Here is a 17,844-nt window from a genome sequence, read left to right as displayed (position 1 = left end):
AAATATTCAATAATTGAGATAAAGTAAAGTGAGATGCCTATTTATTTTACAATTCTATGGTTCTGCAGTACAATCGAATATTCATCGGAAATTATCGAAAACAATCGAATCGGCCAATGTTTCAAAATATAAAAACCTCACACTCAATAAGTGGGATATATAAGCTGACTAAGATTAGTGACATTATCGGGATTAACTACAAAAAAAAACTTTCCAAACAAAACTTCGTTTAAAGTTAAAATAGGAGACATTGTCAATAATTCAGTTACCCCGGTTTTTATGTTTAAACTGTGGCAGTGGAAAAACTGAATTTGGCAAAGTAGGTTGTTGACGATGCAAGCCACTGTATTTTGGCTTTCGTTTTTTCGCGTTTTCTTGATAATAATTTTTGAATAAATTTATCACCGGGAACACTTTGGATAAAGATTACAAATAAAAAACAATTTAATGAATACTTTTTCTAAATACATCGAGCAGTTACTACAAATTGATGACAAATTGATGACAAATTGATGACAAATTGATGATATGCTGTCTTTTTTTGAACCATAATCCAGTAGATTTAACACAACGGAAAAATCAAAGAAATCTAATGCCTTTTTTGATTCTAAGGATTTTGTACAAGTGGTTGAAAACATGCTAGTTCATATCAAGTATAAAGATACAAGACTCAAATACCTTGCTGATACTGGCAAAAATAAACATAGCGAAGAATAATAAACTTCAGCTGGTTGGCTGGTTCCTCCACCACAACAAGCGAATACACTGCTTTTTTGGTTGCACTTGCAGACCTCAGAGGTCAGCTGTGCGGGCGCACAGAGATCCGAATATGGAAATGTATCAGCACACGCACACACGCATCCAGCGTGTGCACAGACCCCCGTCAAGGGGTTTCAGGCGTGTCCCGTCATTTCCGTTCAGACGCGTCAGACGCTTCCGACGGCTTCGACTAGTGCCGGCAAGGTCCAAACACGTGTTTCACGTGCCGAGCTGACTCGTCCCGTGACCGCCGGCTGGGATGCTCGGGCTGTGCGAAGTGGCCGCAGTTTCCATTCCGCGTGCTTCCGCACTTGTTTTGCGTTTGCTCTGTGAGAGAAAAAAGCTGTCCACCACAAGCAACAAAATCTTCTCGACTGCTCTTCGTCCTGAGCAAATATATAAAATCCTTCTCTGCTTATACCTATTGTGGAGCCTGTGCCAGATCTCTTCTCTTCGTCTTTTCCACATCTCACTACCTCTCCCTCTTCTCCCTCAGGCATCTTCTCTTGCTTGCCATCCATACGACACTGGTTCTTGTTGCTCAATATCTTATCCTATTTTTCCTTTTTTTTCTTGTTCGTTTCTGATCACACTATCAAGACTGAAAAACGCTGATAGACAACCTCTTGGAGCTGATCTTCCATACTTTCTCATATCTATATCCTTATAAATATATATAAATATATTCTCGAAATGCCCATGATGAACCCAGTAAAGTTATTTAACTATTACTTTCTATCAGAAAAACCTCCTGGCTCAACTATCTCTGATTTGAATTTAAATTTTAATCCCAAGACAACCTTTAGCAATCTCAAAAATTACAAATTCAAATTCAATGATTTTCTTCATTTCACTTTTTTATCCATAGTATTAGTCTTCTCTTTTTTTGTCTTGCCTGTCAATTTCTTTTTGAAATTTTGTTTCTTCTTTCTTGTATGCTGTTTATTCTTCTTGCCCCCAATTCTTAACCAGTTTTTCTTACCTGCTTTGCCTGTTTTGACGTGGGTTTTTTTATTCTTTATTTGTGGAAAGATTCCCAACCAATATAGACCTCCAATCAGTGTCAAAATTCTACCTTCAATTGAAACCATTTTTTATGGTGATAACTTGAGCGATGTCCTAGCCTCAAAAACTTACAAAGTCTTAGACTTATTGGCCTGGTTGCCTTATGGTATCTTGCATTTTAGTATTCCATTTGTTATTGCTGCTTTAGTCTTTATCTTTGGTCCTCCAACTGCTGTCAATTCTTTTGCCTTTGCCTTTGGTTATATGAATCTATTTGGCGTTTTAATTCAAATCTTGTTTCCAGCTGCTCCACCATGGTATAAATTGATCAACGGCTTGAATCCTGCAAATTACTCAATGAATGGTAACCCAGGTGGTTTGCAAAGAATCGATCAGATTTTGGGTATTGATATGTACACTTCAACCTTCACCAATGCTCCTGTTCCATTTGGTGCTTTTCCTTCTCTACATTCAGGTTGTGCAACTATGAATGCCCTCTTTTTATCATACATCTTCCCACGTTTTAAACCTCTTTGGTTATCCTATCTCTGCTGGCTTTGGTGGTCCACGATGTACTTGACTCACCATTACTTTGTAGATTTGATGGCAGGCTCGGTTTTATCCTATGTCATTTTTACTTATACAAAATATAAAATGTTACCAACCATTGATAACTCTTGTTTTTGCCGTTGGTCTTACACAGAACTAAACTACATCAATATCTCCCACTCTGATCCTTTATCAATTAATAACTCTATCACCAATAATATCAGCAATAGTTATACAAATAACTCAAATATCCACAACAACAATAACGGCAATAATAATAATAATAATAATAACAATAATAATAATAATAATAATAACTGTGAGGGTGACATCGAAATGGATAATCTCAACTCAAGAATCTCAATGTCGTCTTCCTTAGATCCAAATCTCAATAACATCATATTAAACAGTAATAATATCAACAACAATGCCAACAATATTAACAGCATCAATAACATGGAATTCGAAATGGGTACAAGTAACCTAATCTCAAGACCCTCATCCTCAATTTCTAGAAAATCTCTAAATATCATCACCCATAATTTAGATAACTCAGATAGAGCCTCAAGTATTGATTCTCAATTATCCTCAATTTTTGATCATTCATCTCCAATTTCTTCCTCAACATCAGCTCATACTTCAATGGATCTTCCATTTAATTATCAACCAAATTTCCAATACAATAAAAGATCAGACTAAAATGAATAAGAAATTTATTCAATTTATCTAATAATAATAATAATAATATTATTATTATTATTATTATTATTATTATTATTATTACTCTCAAACTAATTTAGTTTTTTTCACCTTTTTACATTTTTTTTTGTTTTTTTTCCATTCGTCATTTCATAATCTTTTTATCCTTTAATAACTAATTACTAATAATTAATTTAATTGATAAATCAAAAAATAAATTTATATTGTTTTGGTTTTTTCTTCTTTCTATTTTCTCTATTTTCTCTTTTTTCTCGTTTCTTTTTTTTTCCTTTGTTTTTACTTTAAAGTATCAATGGATTTAAAGATTTTTTTGTTGTATCTTATCTTACTATGGATTATCAATCTATTACTTTTAATTTTTTGTCTTTTCGTTTGTTTTTTTTGTTTTTTCCTTCGTTAATTTTCGTTTAAACTTGATCATTTTTTTAATTTTTTTAAAAATTTTTTTCTATTATACAATTTTTTTGGCATTGAAGGCAGTAAAAAAGAAATCAATCACATGAGTTTCAAAGGCAATTATCAAAAATAATAAAAAGATTAATGAAAAGGAAACACTTACAAATAAAAATTTTATTACAATTTAATTTTTTTTTAGTATTAATGGCAAAGTTTAGATTTAGATTTTTTTTTGTTTTTTTTGGTAATTTATAATTTTATTTCAAATTTACTTTATTTTTATTTTTAGTTTTTTTATTCAACAGATAGACCGATTTTCATAATAATATCAACATCTTTTATCTTGTTCTCCTGAAAATTGTTCTTTAAAGATTTTATTTTTCTGTTTTATACTATCGACAAATAAACATTTTTTGACTAACCACCATAATATTCACCCAAAATCACCAAAATCACTAAACGCACCAATGACGTTGCTTCAAGTAATTCTTGTGCACGTGACATCTTTTTATTTTCAAACTCTACCAGAAAAAAATTAATTCGATAATCTGATATGGAACTTGAATTAATAATTTGCAATAAACTTTATTTTGTTTTATTTTCCTCTTTTTTCTTTTTTTTTGCTCAAAGTTCTGTTTTATTTGATTTTCATTTTTAGTATTAATCTGGAAAAATGGGTTGGTTTTGGGCTTCTGATCCGGTTTCTTCTGCATGTTGTCAAACTAATTCGAGCTTAGATGGCTCGTGTTGTGAGATCAAATCTGAACCTGCTCCAACTTGTCCTGTTGGTTTTGGTAAAAATAACTCGCCTAATGCTACGAAAAATAACAACGATTTGATGATTCCAGCTGTTTGCCCAGTTAAAGGTGAAAAAAATACTTTAAACCCTTTAAATAACATGCCTCACTTTATCGATACAAAAAAACTCCCTGGTCAACAGTTAGATTTGCCAATAGAGAGAATTATTTCTTCTATTCCAAGAGGCACCAGTGAAAATGAAGGAAACTGGGAATATCCTTCCCCTCAACAGATGTTTAATGCTATGATTCGAAAAGGAAAAGGTGAAGTACCTGAGGATGCTGTTGAAAGTATGGTTGATGTTCATAATTTTCTTAATGAAGGTGCCTGGCAACAGATTTTAGAATGGGAACAACCTTACATTGAAAGAACAAATACTTCTCCAAGATTGTTAAAATTTACTGGAAGACCATCTGATTTGTCTCCAAAAGCAAGAATGTATTTGCTTTTAGGAAAAATATTTCCAGAAACCTACAACACCGAGCCTCCATTTGATAGACATGACTGGACTGTTTTAAGAAAAAAATCATCATTTTTCGGTGACAGTACTTCATTAGAAAATGGAAATGAAGCTGATAAAAACGATTGGCAGAAAGTAAGGTACGTTATTGATTATTATGGAGGTCCTGATGATGCCCATGGAATGCCAACTTTTTTCCTTGATGTTAGACCTGCTTTAGATAATTTTACAAATGCCAAAGATAGGTTTCAACATTGGGCTGGTCCTTTATGGAGAAAAGCAATGGGTGATATCGAAGATGATAATTAAAACATTAACAAGAAATCGACTCTGAAAACCAAGAATACATTTCCATTGTCCCAATTATGATTTTAAATTTAACTTATTTATTTATTTATTTTAATTTTTTTTTGTGTTTTTTTTGTGTTTTTTTTGTCACAATTTTTTTCTTTCCTTTTCTTTCCTTTTCTTTTCTTTTCTTTTTGATTTGTTTTTTATTATTGTATTTTTCTTTGCACTTAGTCTGGTCTCTTTTACTATTATTTTTATCACTAGTGTTGAGTTATTCTATCTTTCATTATTCTGATATTCACCGTCTATATATATTTTATACCTTTATATACACTCTTAAATAAATCAACGTAATTAACTTTTGTTTGTGAGTAAGATACAGATATATGCAGTTAATTGCATGTTTGTTTTAGATCCAGAACAACGGCGCCGAAACCATAAAATTCAACAAAGCAAGAAAAAGCAAACAAAAAGATGGTTGAGAGTTTTATTTCTTTGTGAATTGCTATATCAAAACATTGGGAATAATTGCTCTGATTACCATAGCGATTTAAGCCAAAGCCAAAGCCGAAACCAGTAACAACTGAATTTTCATTTATAAATGTGTTTTTTTGAAAACTTGATGATTTTTGATTATATTTGTTTTAAATGGGTTTGAGTGTTTTTTTCATTTGACATCAATTTAGCACTTGAAAATGAGTCGCCTTTCTGATTGTTCTATAGATGAAGGCAGAAATCACAAAATTCGAAAATTGATTTCAAACTATCAGAATCATACAAGTCACAATCTTACTAAAGATAGTAATCATGATGACAGTGACGATGATGTTAAAGGTGATGGTAATTTGATTGAACCCAATACCCCAAAAAAGAAAAAAACATTTATAACTGATTTGCCATTTTATTTTATAAAAAAAATATTATCTTGTTTGGGTTTTGATAAACTTTTGTTATTCACATTACATGACAACAAATTTATTAGAGATTTTTCTTTGAAAATTGTATTTTTATCAGTTGTTTTGGTAAAAATTGACAAGACAAAAAATGATGCCTCAACGAATTCCAAAAAATGTTTTAGACCAAATCAAAAACAGGTTAATCTTGAAAATCTTTGGATTGATATTTCTCATATTTCTTTGTTTACCTCTCAATTAGCTTATACTAGATGTTTGATTATAAATTTACAAATTAAACATGCGTTGATATATTTTCCAAATTTAAAAAGCATTTTATCTTTGGGTCTCAATTTGAAAAAAATCGTTATTAAGATCAGGGATTTATCTGATAAAAGTTTAGCAGAAAACATCAGCGATTTGTTTAATGATCTTGCGCTCTATAATTCAACTTCTTTGGATTCGATTGAATTTTCTTTGCAAAAAAATAAAGATTTTCAAGCTCCATCAACTTTTATATCATCATCTTATTTTTCAAATTTAGTTAATTTGAAAGATTTAAATTTAAGCTCTAATAATGTTTTCAAATTTAATGTGATATCAAACTTGCTGCGATTGAAACGTTTAGATTTATCGAATAGTAATTTAACTAAAACTCAAAACATAAACAATTTGATCAATCTAGAGGAATTAAATCTATCCTCTAATAAGATTGAAAAGATTGATATGATGCCGTATTTAATCAGTTTAAAAGTTTTGAATTTGTCTTACAATAATATCAAAAAAATCGAAAACCTATGGGATTTATTTAATCTCGAAGTGCTAAACCTTTCTTGGAATAGTATAGAGAAGATTGAAAATTTGTCTAATTTAACTCACCTTACGCATTTAAACCTATCAGTTAATCATATTAATAAAATGGAAAATGTGTCAGCTTTAGTTAGCCTAGTGGAAATAGACTTATCATTGAATAATATTCAAGAAATTGAAGATAGTTCTATTTTGGATAAAATAAAACTTATAAATTCAGAAAATAACATTGCTTTATATATCAATCAAATGCAAGACTTACTCAGGTAAAAAAAAAAATTATTGGTAATTATTTAGCACTTTTCAAAGTCAGTATTGATAACATATATAAATATATTTAGCAATAAAAAATTTCAAATTCAATACCTTTATGATTTTATTTTACCCATAAAATATTTTCGATATATCATTAACAACTAAATTATGACGTTGATTGTTTTATCATAAAAAAATCTGGTACTAGTGGTGGACAAAAAAAGTGCCCATTCCAGCTCGATTTGAGGACAAGAAAAATACCCCTCGTGCACATGAAAGAATGTTGTGATACTAAAGGGGAATGCAATCGATGGTTGAGGGAACTTAGTAATCTCTGGAAAGGCGGGTAATGGTTCACTATTTTTAGTCTTTTTTTACTAATGTTTTATTCTGTTTTGTTGTAGCGAATTCATAATTATATATTAAGGTAAACAAATATATAGAAAGAAAGAACGTAGAAGAGAACTCCAGCTCCTTTTATAGGGGACTGGGTTACATCCCAAAGCGTGACGGGAGCAGACCGACAATAAATGCCGAGGGATAGGTAGAGACCGAATCTAGAGATCCGGCTGCTTCATAACATGATTAACGTTGTGAATGTCCATTTTTAATATTGTCAATTATATATGAAATTTTGCCAATTGTTTTGCACCGGCATTATTTTCGTAAAGCAAATCGAATCAATTTCTCATTCAGTTCTACGGATCACATGACTGATGTTCCAATTATTTTTCAATTAAGCCCGATTTGGAAAAGAGTATTTTTCTTGTCCTCAAATCGAGCTGGAATGGGCACTTTTCTTGTCCACCACTAGTATTGTAGCAATTAATGCATGTTAATGCATTTTATTTTGAAAAAACCTGCCTTTGCATGGAATTTTAGATGACTTTTTCAATAAAAAATTTCTATAATTTTGTTAAATGAGTGAGAAATAAATCAATTTGATTAACCAGTTTAAAATTGAAACTCAGATTGTGATATTTTTGGTTTCATATTTCCGGTTTTCATGTTGATGTAACATTGTCATTCAACAGATAATTTATTTTTTTGCCATTTGAATCAATTAAATTGAAGTGTCAATTATAAACATATGATAGCGAAAAAAATAAATAAATTATTTCATTATCTGTAAATCACTTTTTTCGGTATTAAATGTTCTTCATCATATTTTTGCTTGAATGATGATTAAATTGATGGTTTCGATTATCTGAAATGATCTTTTCAATATCAAAAAGTATATTGTGCAGAAAGTGTAATATCATTATGAATATCTCACTCTCTACCTATTGAGTTAAACCAGTCCCTGTACTGTTGGTAGATGTAGCATATTCATAATCACGCATTACACGTGATCTTATGCATAGTACCATATTAGTGGATATAAATTATAATTGCAGTATTTGGCATGCATTATGCGTCTTTTGGCAGCTTCAACTTTTTGAGGGATATCCAAACATTGGTTTCAACAATTTTTTGCCAGCTCATAATGGTGGTGGTGCTAGAGATGCTGAAGATGTTTGAAATCCTCTATTGTTGCCTTTGGTATCAGGGATTTCTGAAGATAGATCATCGGTTTAATTGATGTGCTGCGTTGGTGTAGAATTTTGGAATTCAAGTGATATTGAAAGTAAGGCAAAGCAAAGCACCTATTTTTAAGCATTTTAACTTCAATTCAATTTAATTTATCAATTAACCTAATGGTTCATCATCTAATTATTCGACTGATAAAGGGTCCATTAATACTTGCATAATGAAAAATATTAAAGATTTTTCTCATTCGACTTTTCTTTTACTGGCCATTTAATAATTAGGTTCTTGGCTCAACATTACTCAAGGCTCCAATTAATATCCAATTTATTATTATTGAATACAGAAAATTTATAGTTGCACCTATTTTTCATGTAAATTTCCTTTTCACTATACAAAATCACATTCAAGACTCTCTTGATTTATTATTTTAATTTATATTCATTAGTTTTCTACAAATTGATTTGCTACAGAAAAATTCCTCAAAACCCTAATTAAATTGAAGTTTCCCACTTATAAAATCTAAAAGTTTTTAGATCTAAAAAGATAATTTCTTATTATAATTGGGGTTATTGACTAATTCAACAATTTTTTATAAAAGAAATTAGTATTTGTGTGATATTTAGTCGATCGTTTAAATTAAGTATCCAATGTGAAAAAATTTTTTTTTGTGAATAATAAAAGTGGATAACACTGGATGATTCAGATGATTAAATATAATATTACTTATATTAATTGGACTGATTTCTTGGGCTTGAGTATTTTCATAATTTGGGGTTTTTTAACTATAATATTAATGAAATCAAATACAGATTTTCATTTAATATTTTTTTAATCACTGATAAATTAATTATTGGAACTAATACTGGAAAGATTTAACAAAATTTATTAATATGAAAAAAAAAAATTGTTGTAAATGTTAGCAATTTTTGGCTAAAATCTAGATTGTATCAGAAAATACTAATTTTTTTGGTTTTTTTAACTGAATTTTATTCAAATTATGGTATTTTTATTTGAATTAAACTTTTTCAAAATTAATTACTCACGAAATTATCAGAAACATAATTATATTTTGTGAAAAAAAATCATGGTAATTTAATTTTATTTTATCTTTTGAAATAACAATACATTAAGTGTATATGAACAATATCTTTTTTTTGGTGAATGTTAAATAATAACTATTTTAAACAAAAATTCATCTATGATGAAATGAATTTACTTTAAATTCTTAAAATTATAAATTGCATTTTTGAGTTAGTTTTGAATAATTTATTGATTAAATAGTTTGCAATATTGACGGAACTTAGACTAGAACTAGTTTTAAAGTAAATTGGAATAAATTAAAAAGAAAAAATAGAATAGAATAAAAACATAAAGTGAAAAAAAATCATTTTAAATCAAAAAAGATTAGATGAGGAAGGCAGCAAAACCAGCTAATAAAGCAGCACCAGCAAATTGAGCTCTGTTAGCACCACCGGTATATTCAGAAACAGAAGCAGCTGGAGAAGATTCAACTGGAGAAGAAACAGCTGGGGAAGAAACAGCTGGAGATGATTCAACTGGGGAAGAAACAGCTGGAGATGATTCAACTGGGGAAGAAACAGCTGGAGATGATTCAACTGGGGAAGAAACAGCTGGGGATGATTCAACTGGGGAAGAAACAGCTGGGGATGATTCAACTGGGGATGATTCAACTGGGGATGATTCAACTGGAGTGGATTCAACTGGGGATGATTCAACTGGAGTGGATTCAACTGGGGATGATTCAGCTGGAGTGGATTCAACTGGGGATGATTCAACTGGGGATGATTCAGCTGGAGTGGATTCGGCTGGAGTGGATTCGGCTGTAGAAGTTTCAGAAGCGGAAAGACATTCAGTACCAGTTGGTTCAGTTGGAACATTACCACAAGCAGCTAATGGAGCAGTTAAGAATGAACCATAGTCAGACCATAAACACCAACCACATTCTAAACAGCTGTCAAGAAGGGCTTGGAAATCAGAATCACCACTAGAAGGACATAAACAGTCATCGGTGTATGGACCACTATCGGAGGAACCATCTTCAGCACAAGCTCTAGCAGCAATAATTAAGTTACCACAAGAAGCATGACAAGCGTAAGAAGCTGCTGGATTTGCTAAAGCATTTGGAATAGCAACTGGTAGTGGGTTTGCAATTGGACTTGCAGAGACATAAGAAGCAATTGCCAAAAGAGAAACTAAGGTCAATTTGAACATTTTTGAGATGGCTTAGAAAATTAAGTGAAAATAGGGTAAAAATAAAGTAAAAATTAAAGGTATTTCAAAATTTAGCGAATGGAAATTATAAATATGGTTATAATTATTAATATAAAAGATTAGATTATTATATTGGTGAAGATAAGAAAAAAAACTACAAGATAAAAACAAGAAATCAGAAGGATATATATATGCCTGGAAATTTCAATTGGCATTGAATTTTTCTGAAAAAAACTTGCTTGAAGATCATAATAGACAGGATCTATTTAGGTTGCATGAAATATGAAATACGGAATGAGATAAAATGGAAATTACAGTAGCTCAAGTCATATCCTCATATGGCTATTCTAGAGTTAGAATAATAGATTTTTTAGATAGATTTTTTAGATGAATTTTGAAAATTTTGAAGAATCAGAAACCTTACACTCAAAAAAATAGCTTTAAAATTAGTATGTACTAAAACACACCCTATAACCAGCGACCAAATAGTAATGATATTCAACAGAAAAACAAGATTTTATCCCCAATTACTCCAGTTTGGAATTTAAGATTATTCGAAATTTTTTTGTTTAAAAGGTTTTCAGCTAGCAGTGATGTGAGACATTGTTTGGCATAAATCAAGAGATGTAACTATTTACCTCTGACATCTCAGGAAGAGAAGTAATTCCAGCCAATAGATACATGATTAATAATGTTTGATTGGTCAGTAGAAAAAATATTTTCTATTAAAAGAGAACTCAAAATCATACTACCGTTACATGATGGGCTAATCGAATTTGAGTATATACAAAGATGAAGGCCTTTTCTGATCTCAATTGATCATCTCTGTATCTCCTGGTCAAAGTAAGAGGTTTCGATGTCTTGATATGAAATTATCTTGAAAAAGGAAATAGATGAAAACATTCCATTCATTAAACTGATACAAGTCTACTATTAGTAATGACTGGCATACACAAGAGTTTGGCTTTCCCTCACCAAACTCCAGTGGGTGAAACACTCTGAACTGTTGGAGATTTTTTAGTAACCTATGTTTTTGGGCCCAATTCAGTAGTCTGTATTTTGGGTTTCTATTGGTATGCCGAAAAAACACTAGGCTCTTGAATTGCTCTCAAACTTAGAAAACAAAACCTGTGTTTTATCTTTTTTTTGTTATGTTTTTTCCTTCCTGCTGCTCGATATGTCCGATAAATCAAAAATAAGGGTTTGAAAAGCTAAATGAAAAGTCTCTCTTACTCGAACACCTGCAACCGGGAATTACAATAGAATTATCGATTCCATCTTTCTGTTTTGATATAGCTCTGCTTTGATATTGCTCTGGGCCTGATATTTTATCGTTGATATCTTCATTTTCAAGCCATATTGCTACTCAATGTAAAGCTATAATCTCATCTCATTAGACCTCTTGCATGGGGATAGTTTAAATAGATCTAGAATGGAGTCAGGCAGGAGGTTGAGGCATGGGTTCAACTTTTGGGTACGTGGAAAAGACAAGCAAAATATTTTGATAATATACAGTTCTGGGTCACCATTGGTCTATTGAACAAACCAAAATTATGAAAGAAAAGTTGTTTTTTAGCATATTTTCAAAGCTGTTTTGCACAACAAAATTGGTTAAATCAGCAAAAACAACATCTAGACGATATTGAATGTCAGTTACAAAGTATCTAGGCAAGCACTTCCCTATTACAATTGAACAATATTTAAATGGAAATTGCGATTTTCTATTTTCTATCTTCTATTTTCTTTTTTTTTTGATATCGGATATCAATGATATCAATTTTATTCTTCGCAATTTCAAATGAGATGAAATAATACCAAGTTGATTCTTATAATCATCCCAAATAAAAAATATTTTTTGAGTTCAAAAAACAAATAAAAATTTTGATTGAATTTAAAACTTTTAAAAAATTAATCGTCTTGTTATTCTAATCTTCAATTCTCGATTTTCTCTTTAGATTCCTAAAAATCGTTTTTATCAGCTAAGTCAATTGATGTGTGAGTAAAAATCTTTCTTAACTAAACAATTGATAATTATCAAAAAAATCAAGTCTCTTGTTTTTGTGAATTGCTAAATTTCAATTCGTTTTATAAGCTAATAATTATTCTATGCTATAGTCGGGAATCTTTTAACAAAAAAATAGCCAGCAAAGTAAAACCTTTTGCAGAGAGAAGATAAGTGTGCCAATAAAAATACAAAGAATACAAAAAAGTAAAAAGCAACTGAAACAAAAATGATTGAAACCTGCAAAAAAATGACAATTCCAAGTAAAAAAACAAACATTTTTGAAGAATCTAAGTTAACTTAAAGAAAACACAGAATTTTAAATATTAGTCGTAGTTCTAAAATTAGATTTATCTGGTATAATAAAAACAAAATAGATTAGCAAAATAAATGTGCAAAAAACACTGGAAAGTAACTTTAAGAGAATCCTGCTATTTTGCTTAAATTATTGAAAAAAAATAATTTTATCATTTATAAAATCTCAATAAAGTATTCTAGGTTTGTTTTATAATAAATTCATGGCGTTTTTTATTTTAATTTGAGTAAATTTTGTGAAAAAAATATTGGATCTGTCGGCTTTAGTAAATTAATTTATAATCAACACATTAATTTCAATAAAAAAAAACAATCAAAACAAAATATTAAATAAACCCATGTATTTATATCAAACCATTTCATTTGACTTGAAATCTGGAAAACAGTTGGATTTTTGGTTTTGAGTAAACCCAGAAATTGCACTTAAGTTAATGGATAGGAAACTCCATTGATTAAGGTTATTATCTTGAAGAAAATAAATACTGCCAAAATTTTTAACCAAGAAAACCAAAAACATTCCATAAACTGGTAGGAGCTGAAATTACTATATTAAATAAAATTAAAATTATAAATAAAAGCCACCAAACGGTTTGTCTATAAAGTCTAGTGTGTGTGGGAATTTCGTAATATGATAAAAACAAAGAAACATACAAATCAAGAACTTATTAAAGAACTTATTTCAGAATTGAGCGTACTTATAAGGGTAAATATTTTTTGTTGTTTGAAAGCTTCAAAACTGATTCTCTCTTGGCTCAAGTTACTAATTGATGATAAGTATCCTGTAATTTGCAATTACATTCAAAACTAAGTTCCAATAACTCTTGTATTATAGCGTTCAAAGATATATGATTGTGTTGATAAAATAACTGCTAAGATAACAGAAATATAGTGCCAAATTTTAGCATTTAAGGAATAAACATTGAATAATCAGTAATCAAGTATCAAAACATCATGATTTTTTAATCTATAGTTCCAATGACAGCAAAGTCTCTGTTCTTAGCTGATACCTATTCTAAGCTTTCTGAAAGAATTAAATGAATTTCTCTTTAGTGCTCTCTGTTTAGAAATTGTTTCAATCGAATCAAAATCAATAATACAGTAACCAAAGCTTTCAATGCAGCATGAACAAAGTTTATTTTTATGCTTTCTGTCAAAAGTCCAAATTGCAACTATAGTCCAATTAACTAATTGGTATTTTCATTTCAGTTGCAGCTCAAAAACAGTAACCACATTTTTTTGAAAACTCTTCAATTTTGGTTTCCATGTCTTCAAAAGCTATTGGAATCCTAGTATGTTTAGCAACAGATATTCAATTTCCAGATCTAGCTGACGCACTCAATTGTACTCATTATTTCATTTTGATGTGACTGTTCTTAAATATAATCATCTGCCTCTGTTTTAGTTTCCAACTGTCCTCAAAACCACCAAAAACACAAAACCGAAACGAGTAGTTGCCGCAAAAAAGTTACCCGTCGAAATGCTTAATCATCGCTGACCAATCATAACTGTATATTTATGCACACATATGTATAAACCGCATTACTGCATTCTTGAGATGATTTTGCTACTGGACTAAAAAAGATCTGGTTAATTTTATGTAATAATAGTAACAAATAAGAAATAAAAAATAAACCAACAGCCGATAAAAAATAAATGTAACAAAATAAAAAGATGATAATAAAAATTAACTAAATTAAATACACAAGAATACGGCCAAAAACTAATTTTAAAATGTGAAATATAGGGCAAGATGTATATAGGGACATGAAAAAGAAAAGGTAAAGAAAAAAAAAAATGAAATTCAAAAACAGTAATAAAAAAAATAATGAAGAAATGGAAATAATAACATGAAATTCAAAATTCTAGATGTTCTTTCTTTATATTGCAACGTTAAAATAAAAAATTATAGAACAAAACCAAAAAGAAAAAAAAAGAAAAGAAAAGAAAAAAAAGGGAAAAAAAACCAAAAATTCCTTTTATAATAAATTAGTTTCTTTAATCATAGCTATTTAACTTGAAATACTATCTGGTTTTGAAACTCGGTTCCCTTGAAATCTGATTGTATTATTATTTAAAGTTAAATTGCTTATAGGCTCTTCGTACCTTGGAACAGAATCTCTAAGATCATCATCAGTTAATGCTATGTAATTTGCAGTGGCAGAATATCTACTGTTTGTGATCCGCCGTATTCTTTCTCTTTCTCTATCTGGATCATCATCAGGATAATCATCATTGATTTGACTGTCATTGTTTTGTTTTGAGATAGTTACTTGTGAATTATTATGATTATCACTTGACTTTTCGGAATCTAATGTATCACTATCATTTGTTTTTATTGGATCAAATCTTTCAGCCATTATTGTATCTTGACCAACAAATTCACTCGGAATTTCATTTATAGGTTGTTGAATAGACTGAAGCAAATTTGGTGGTAAAGGGGGAAGCTCAGGGACAATAGGCAAATTATCCGTTTCTGATCTCAATGACTGTTGCTCAATTACAAAAGATTCAGATAAATTTGGGGGTTCTAATGGTGGCTCTGATGGCAATAATAAATTTTCTTTCAATTTTAATAATTCTTTTTCAGACAAGTTACTATTGACCAAGGGTGAAAACGATATTGAACTGTTATTATTATTATTATTATTATTATTATTAAGATTTATGTTTGAATTATTATCGCGAATTTCCCCATATTTGGGTAATGATGAGATAAAATTTGAACCAGACAAATCTAAGTTTGTCGGTATGGGCGGTATAGGAAAATGTAAATTAATATCATTATCATTATTATTGTTATTATTGATGTTATTATTATTATTGTTGATGTCATTATTATTAGTAGTAATAGTTGTGGTAGTATTTATATCTCCATTTTCTGTGGAGTTTTGATTAGAAATGCAAACAGTTGAAGAATTGTTAGAATTGTTAGAATTATTTATATTAGGGTTTGAAAAGTTTAATTTTAAATTTATGTCAGAAGGAGATCTGTTTTTGTTGTAATTTACAGCTATATTGTTGTTGTTGATGATATTATTGATATTGGTATTGTTTGGGGAGTTTTGTTGTTGTTGTTGTTGTTGTTGTTGTTGTTGTTGTTGTTGTTTTATTAGATCATTGTTTCTTTCAGTTCCAATAATAATTTCAGTTGTTAAGGTTAAAACATCTTTCATCCTTCTTAATTTATCAACGTTGAAAATTAGATCATTGTTAGATTTAAACAATGAATCGCCATCTTTTAGTAGTTGTAGATAATGATCGTTATTGATGTCGTTTGCCACTATTGGAGAAGAGCTTTTGATTATAGCAGAGTTTAAAGCGTTTGAGTCATAACTAGATGAACCATCAGAGACAGCACCATTGCCTAATAATAGAGAAACGGTATTTTTTTGATTTGATAGATTGACCAAGACTTCGATGTAATACTGGAAGGAGATTAATGGGGAGCCAACGATGGTTGGGAATATATCATAGGGGATTCTTAGCATTGTGCTAACTTCAGCGTTTAGAGTTTTGGGATCAACTATGAGAGGTTTGATGGTTTGAGCTAGGTCTTTTCTGAAGGACTGAACAGCGCCATTGGGACTGTTATCAACTCTGCAAATGCGTATTAGGGTTATTATTATGCCATTGATTGATTGTAAATTTTTGATGTGCTGTAGGTAAACAGTTATTGGGATTAGGTCACCTTTCAAGTAGCCTAGGGTTGGAACAATGACAAGTAATTTGATTGAATTTTTGAGAGAGTTTTTTAGGGATGTAGAATTTGATATTGAATTTGGATTTGAGTTTGAGTTTGAGTTTGTCATTGAGTTTGATATGGAGTTTGGATTACTAGTTAGAGTGAGAGAGGAATCATCGTCAGTTGATTTGTTTGAAGAGGAATTTCCAGAGTTGAGGGTTGTTGAGGAGGATAAGCCCTTTTTGATGTATTTTGGTTTTGGTTTTACGGTTAGGACTCTTGGTTTTGGTTTTGATAAGTTTGATATATTGATGGGACATAGAATGGATATATTTCTTTCACAAACAGCTATTAGATTTGAGTGGGAAGATACTGAGTCGTCAGAGTCGTCATCAGAGTTGCTATTGCTATTGTTATTGCAGTAGTTGTTGTTATGTGTAACATTTGAAGATGAGGACTTGTTGTTGAGTTTGTATAGTTTTGAAAATCGTTTTGGGTGATTGTGGTCATGGTTGTGATGGATGTGGGTTGAAGATAGAGAATGGGACGATGAGGGAGATATAGAGGGAGAGTTTATGGAGTTGTGGATGATTTTAGCCTTTAATGAATAGGAGATTGAGCCTTTTTCAAAACGAATGGAGGTGAAGATGTGATTTTTGGGTAGTTTAATTTCAAAGGGAAATTTGTGTTTACCTTTACTTAGAGAAGGTAGATTGTTTATGCTTATATTGGCAGGTGTGTCATTATTTGTGTTATTGTTGTTGTGAATGTTGTTGGCACCATATAAGATTGATTTGTTGGAAAAGAGGGAGACCTTTCTTGTTGAGGAAGAGACAGGAGTAGTTGAGCCATAAGATTTTATTTTGACAGAGCCATTGATGGATAGTTCAATAGTGATGTTGATAATTTTTTTCTTCAAGGATAGGATGAGGTCGCCTTTGATCAAGTCACCAGGTTTGAAGCAGATCTTTGTGGGGTCGCTTAAGGATAGATAAAACTCTTCTATAGCATTTAGATTATCAAGTCTTAGGTTTTTTGAAATATTAGAAATGGTGGATGAAAGAACTTTAGTTCTTGAAGGTAGTAGTTTGTTTACTGCTCGCCTCATCGGCGGCTACTTTGTGGACTGGATAGATAATGGTAGGTA

General features: G+C 30.5%; 7 protein-coding genes across 7 annotated transcripts; 3 read left to right on the top strand and 4 right to left on the bottom strand.

Moving 5' to 3' along the window:
- Positions 1–1,458: 1,458 nt before the first annotated feature.
- On the top strand, positions 1,459–2,514 carry AUR1 (inositol phosphorylceramide synthase; the record flags this gene model as incomplete). The annotated part of the gene is made up of 1 exon (XM_020190041.1): positions 1,459–2,514. A coding segment is annotated over one exon (1,056 nt), but the record flags the coding sequence as incomplete, so codon positions are not given.
- Positions 2,515–3,896: 1,382 nt separating this feature from the next.
- Positions 3,897–5,098, top strand: CYC3 (holocytochrome c synthase CYC3; the record flags this gene model as incomplete). Its single annotated transcript, XM_020188898.1, has 2 exons — positions 3,897–3,901; positions 4,162–5,098. The coding sequence occupies 2 exons, from the start codon at positions 3,897–3,899 to the stop codon at positions 4,994–4,996; spliced, it is 840 nt and encodes a 279-aa protein (XP_020049451.1). The 3' UTR covers positions 4,997–5,098.
- A 575-nt stretch (positions 5,099–5,673) lies between these two features.
- Positions 5,674–6,951, top strand: ASCRUDRAFT_6711 (leucine-rich repeat domain-containing protein; the record flags this gene model as incomplete). The annotated part of the gene is made up of 1 exon (XM_020191374.1): positions 5,674–6,951. One exon carries the CDS (start codon positions 5,674–5,676, stop codon positions 6,949–6,951), a length of 1,278 nt encoding a protein of 425 aa, XP_020049450.1.
- A 2,763-nt stretch (positions 6,952–9,714) lies between these two features.
- ASCRUDRAFT_74528 (uncharacterized protein) lies at positions 9,715–10,789 on the bottom strand. Its single transcript, XM_020192722.1, has one exon. The coding sequence runs from the start codon at positions 10,696–10,698 to the stop codon at positions 9,871–9,873; it is 828 nt and encodes a 275-aa protein (XP_020049449.1). The 5' UTR covers positions 10,699–10,789; the 3' UTR covers positions 9,715–9,870.
- A 2,575-nt stretch (positions 10,790–13,364) lies between these two features.
- Positions 13,365–13,532, bottom strand: ASCRUDRAFT_79691 (uncharacterized protein; the record flags this gene model as incomplete). Its single annotated transcript, XM_020194407.1, has 1 exon — positions 13,365–13,532. One exon carries the CDS (start codon positions 13,530–13,532, stop codon positions 13,365–13,367), a length of 168 nt encoding a protein of 55 aa, XP_020049448.1.
- A 1,492-nt stretch (positions 13,533–15,024) lies between these two features.
- On the bottom strand, positions 15,025–15,372 carry ASCRUDRAFT_68910 (uncharacterized protein; the record flags this gene model as incomplete). The annotated part of the gene is made up of 1 exon (XM_020191598.1): positions 15,025–15,372. The coding sequence occupies one exon, from the start codon at positions 15,370–15,372 to the stop codon at positions 15,025–15,027; it is 348 nt and encodes a 115-aa protein (XP_020049447.1).
- Positions 15,373–15,991: 619 nt separating this feature from the next.
- Positions 15,992–17,805, bottom strand: RIM8 (Rim8p; the record flags this gene model as incomplete). Its single annotated transcript, XM_020191597.1, has 2 exons — positions 15,992–16,003; positions 16,024–17,805. The coding sequence occupies 2 exons, from the start codon at positions 17,803–17,805 to the stop codon at positions 15,992–15,994; spliced, it is 1,794 nt and encodes a 597-aa protein (XP_020049446.1).
- Between the last annotated feature and the right edge of the window lie 39 nt (positions 17,806–17,844).

This window comes from Ascoidea rubescens, assembly GCF_001661345.1.
Source record: "Ascoidea rubescens DSM 1968 unplaced genomic scaffold ASCRUscaffold_2, whole genome shotgun sequence".
NCBI lineage: Eukaryota > Fungi > Ascomycota > Saccharomycetes > Ascoideales > Ascoideaceae > Ascoidea > Ascoidea rubescens.
Note: the sequence above shows the minus strand (reverse complement) of the source record. Positions and strands in the feature narration are given on the sequence as shown.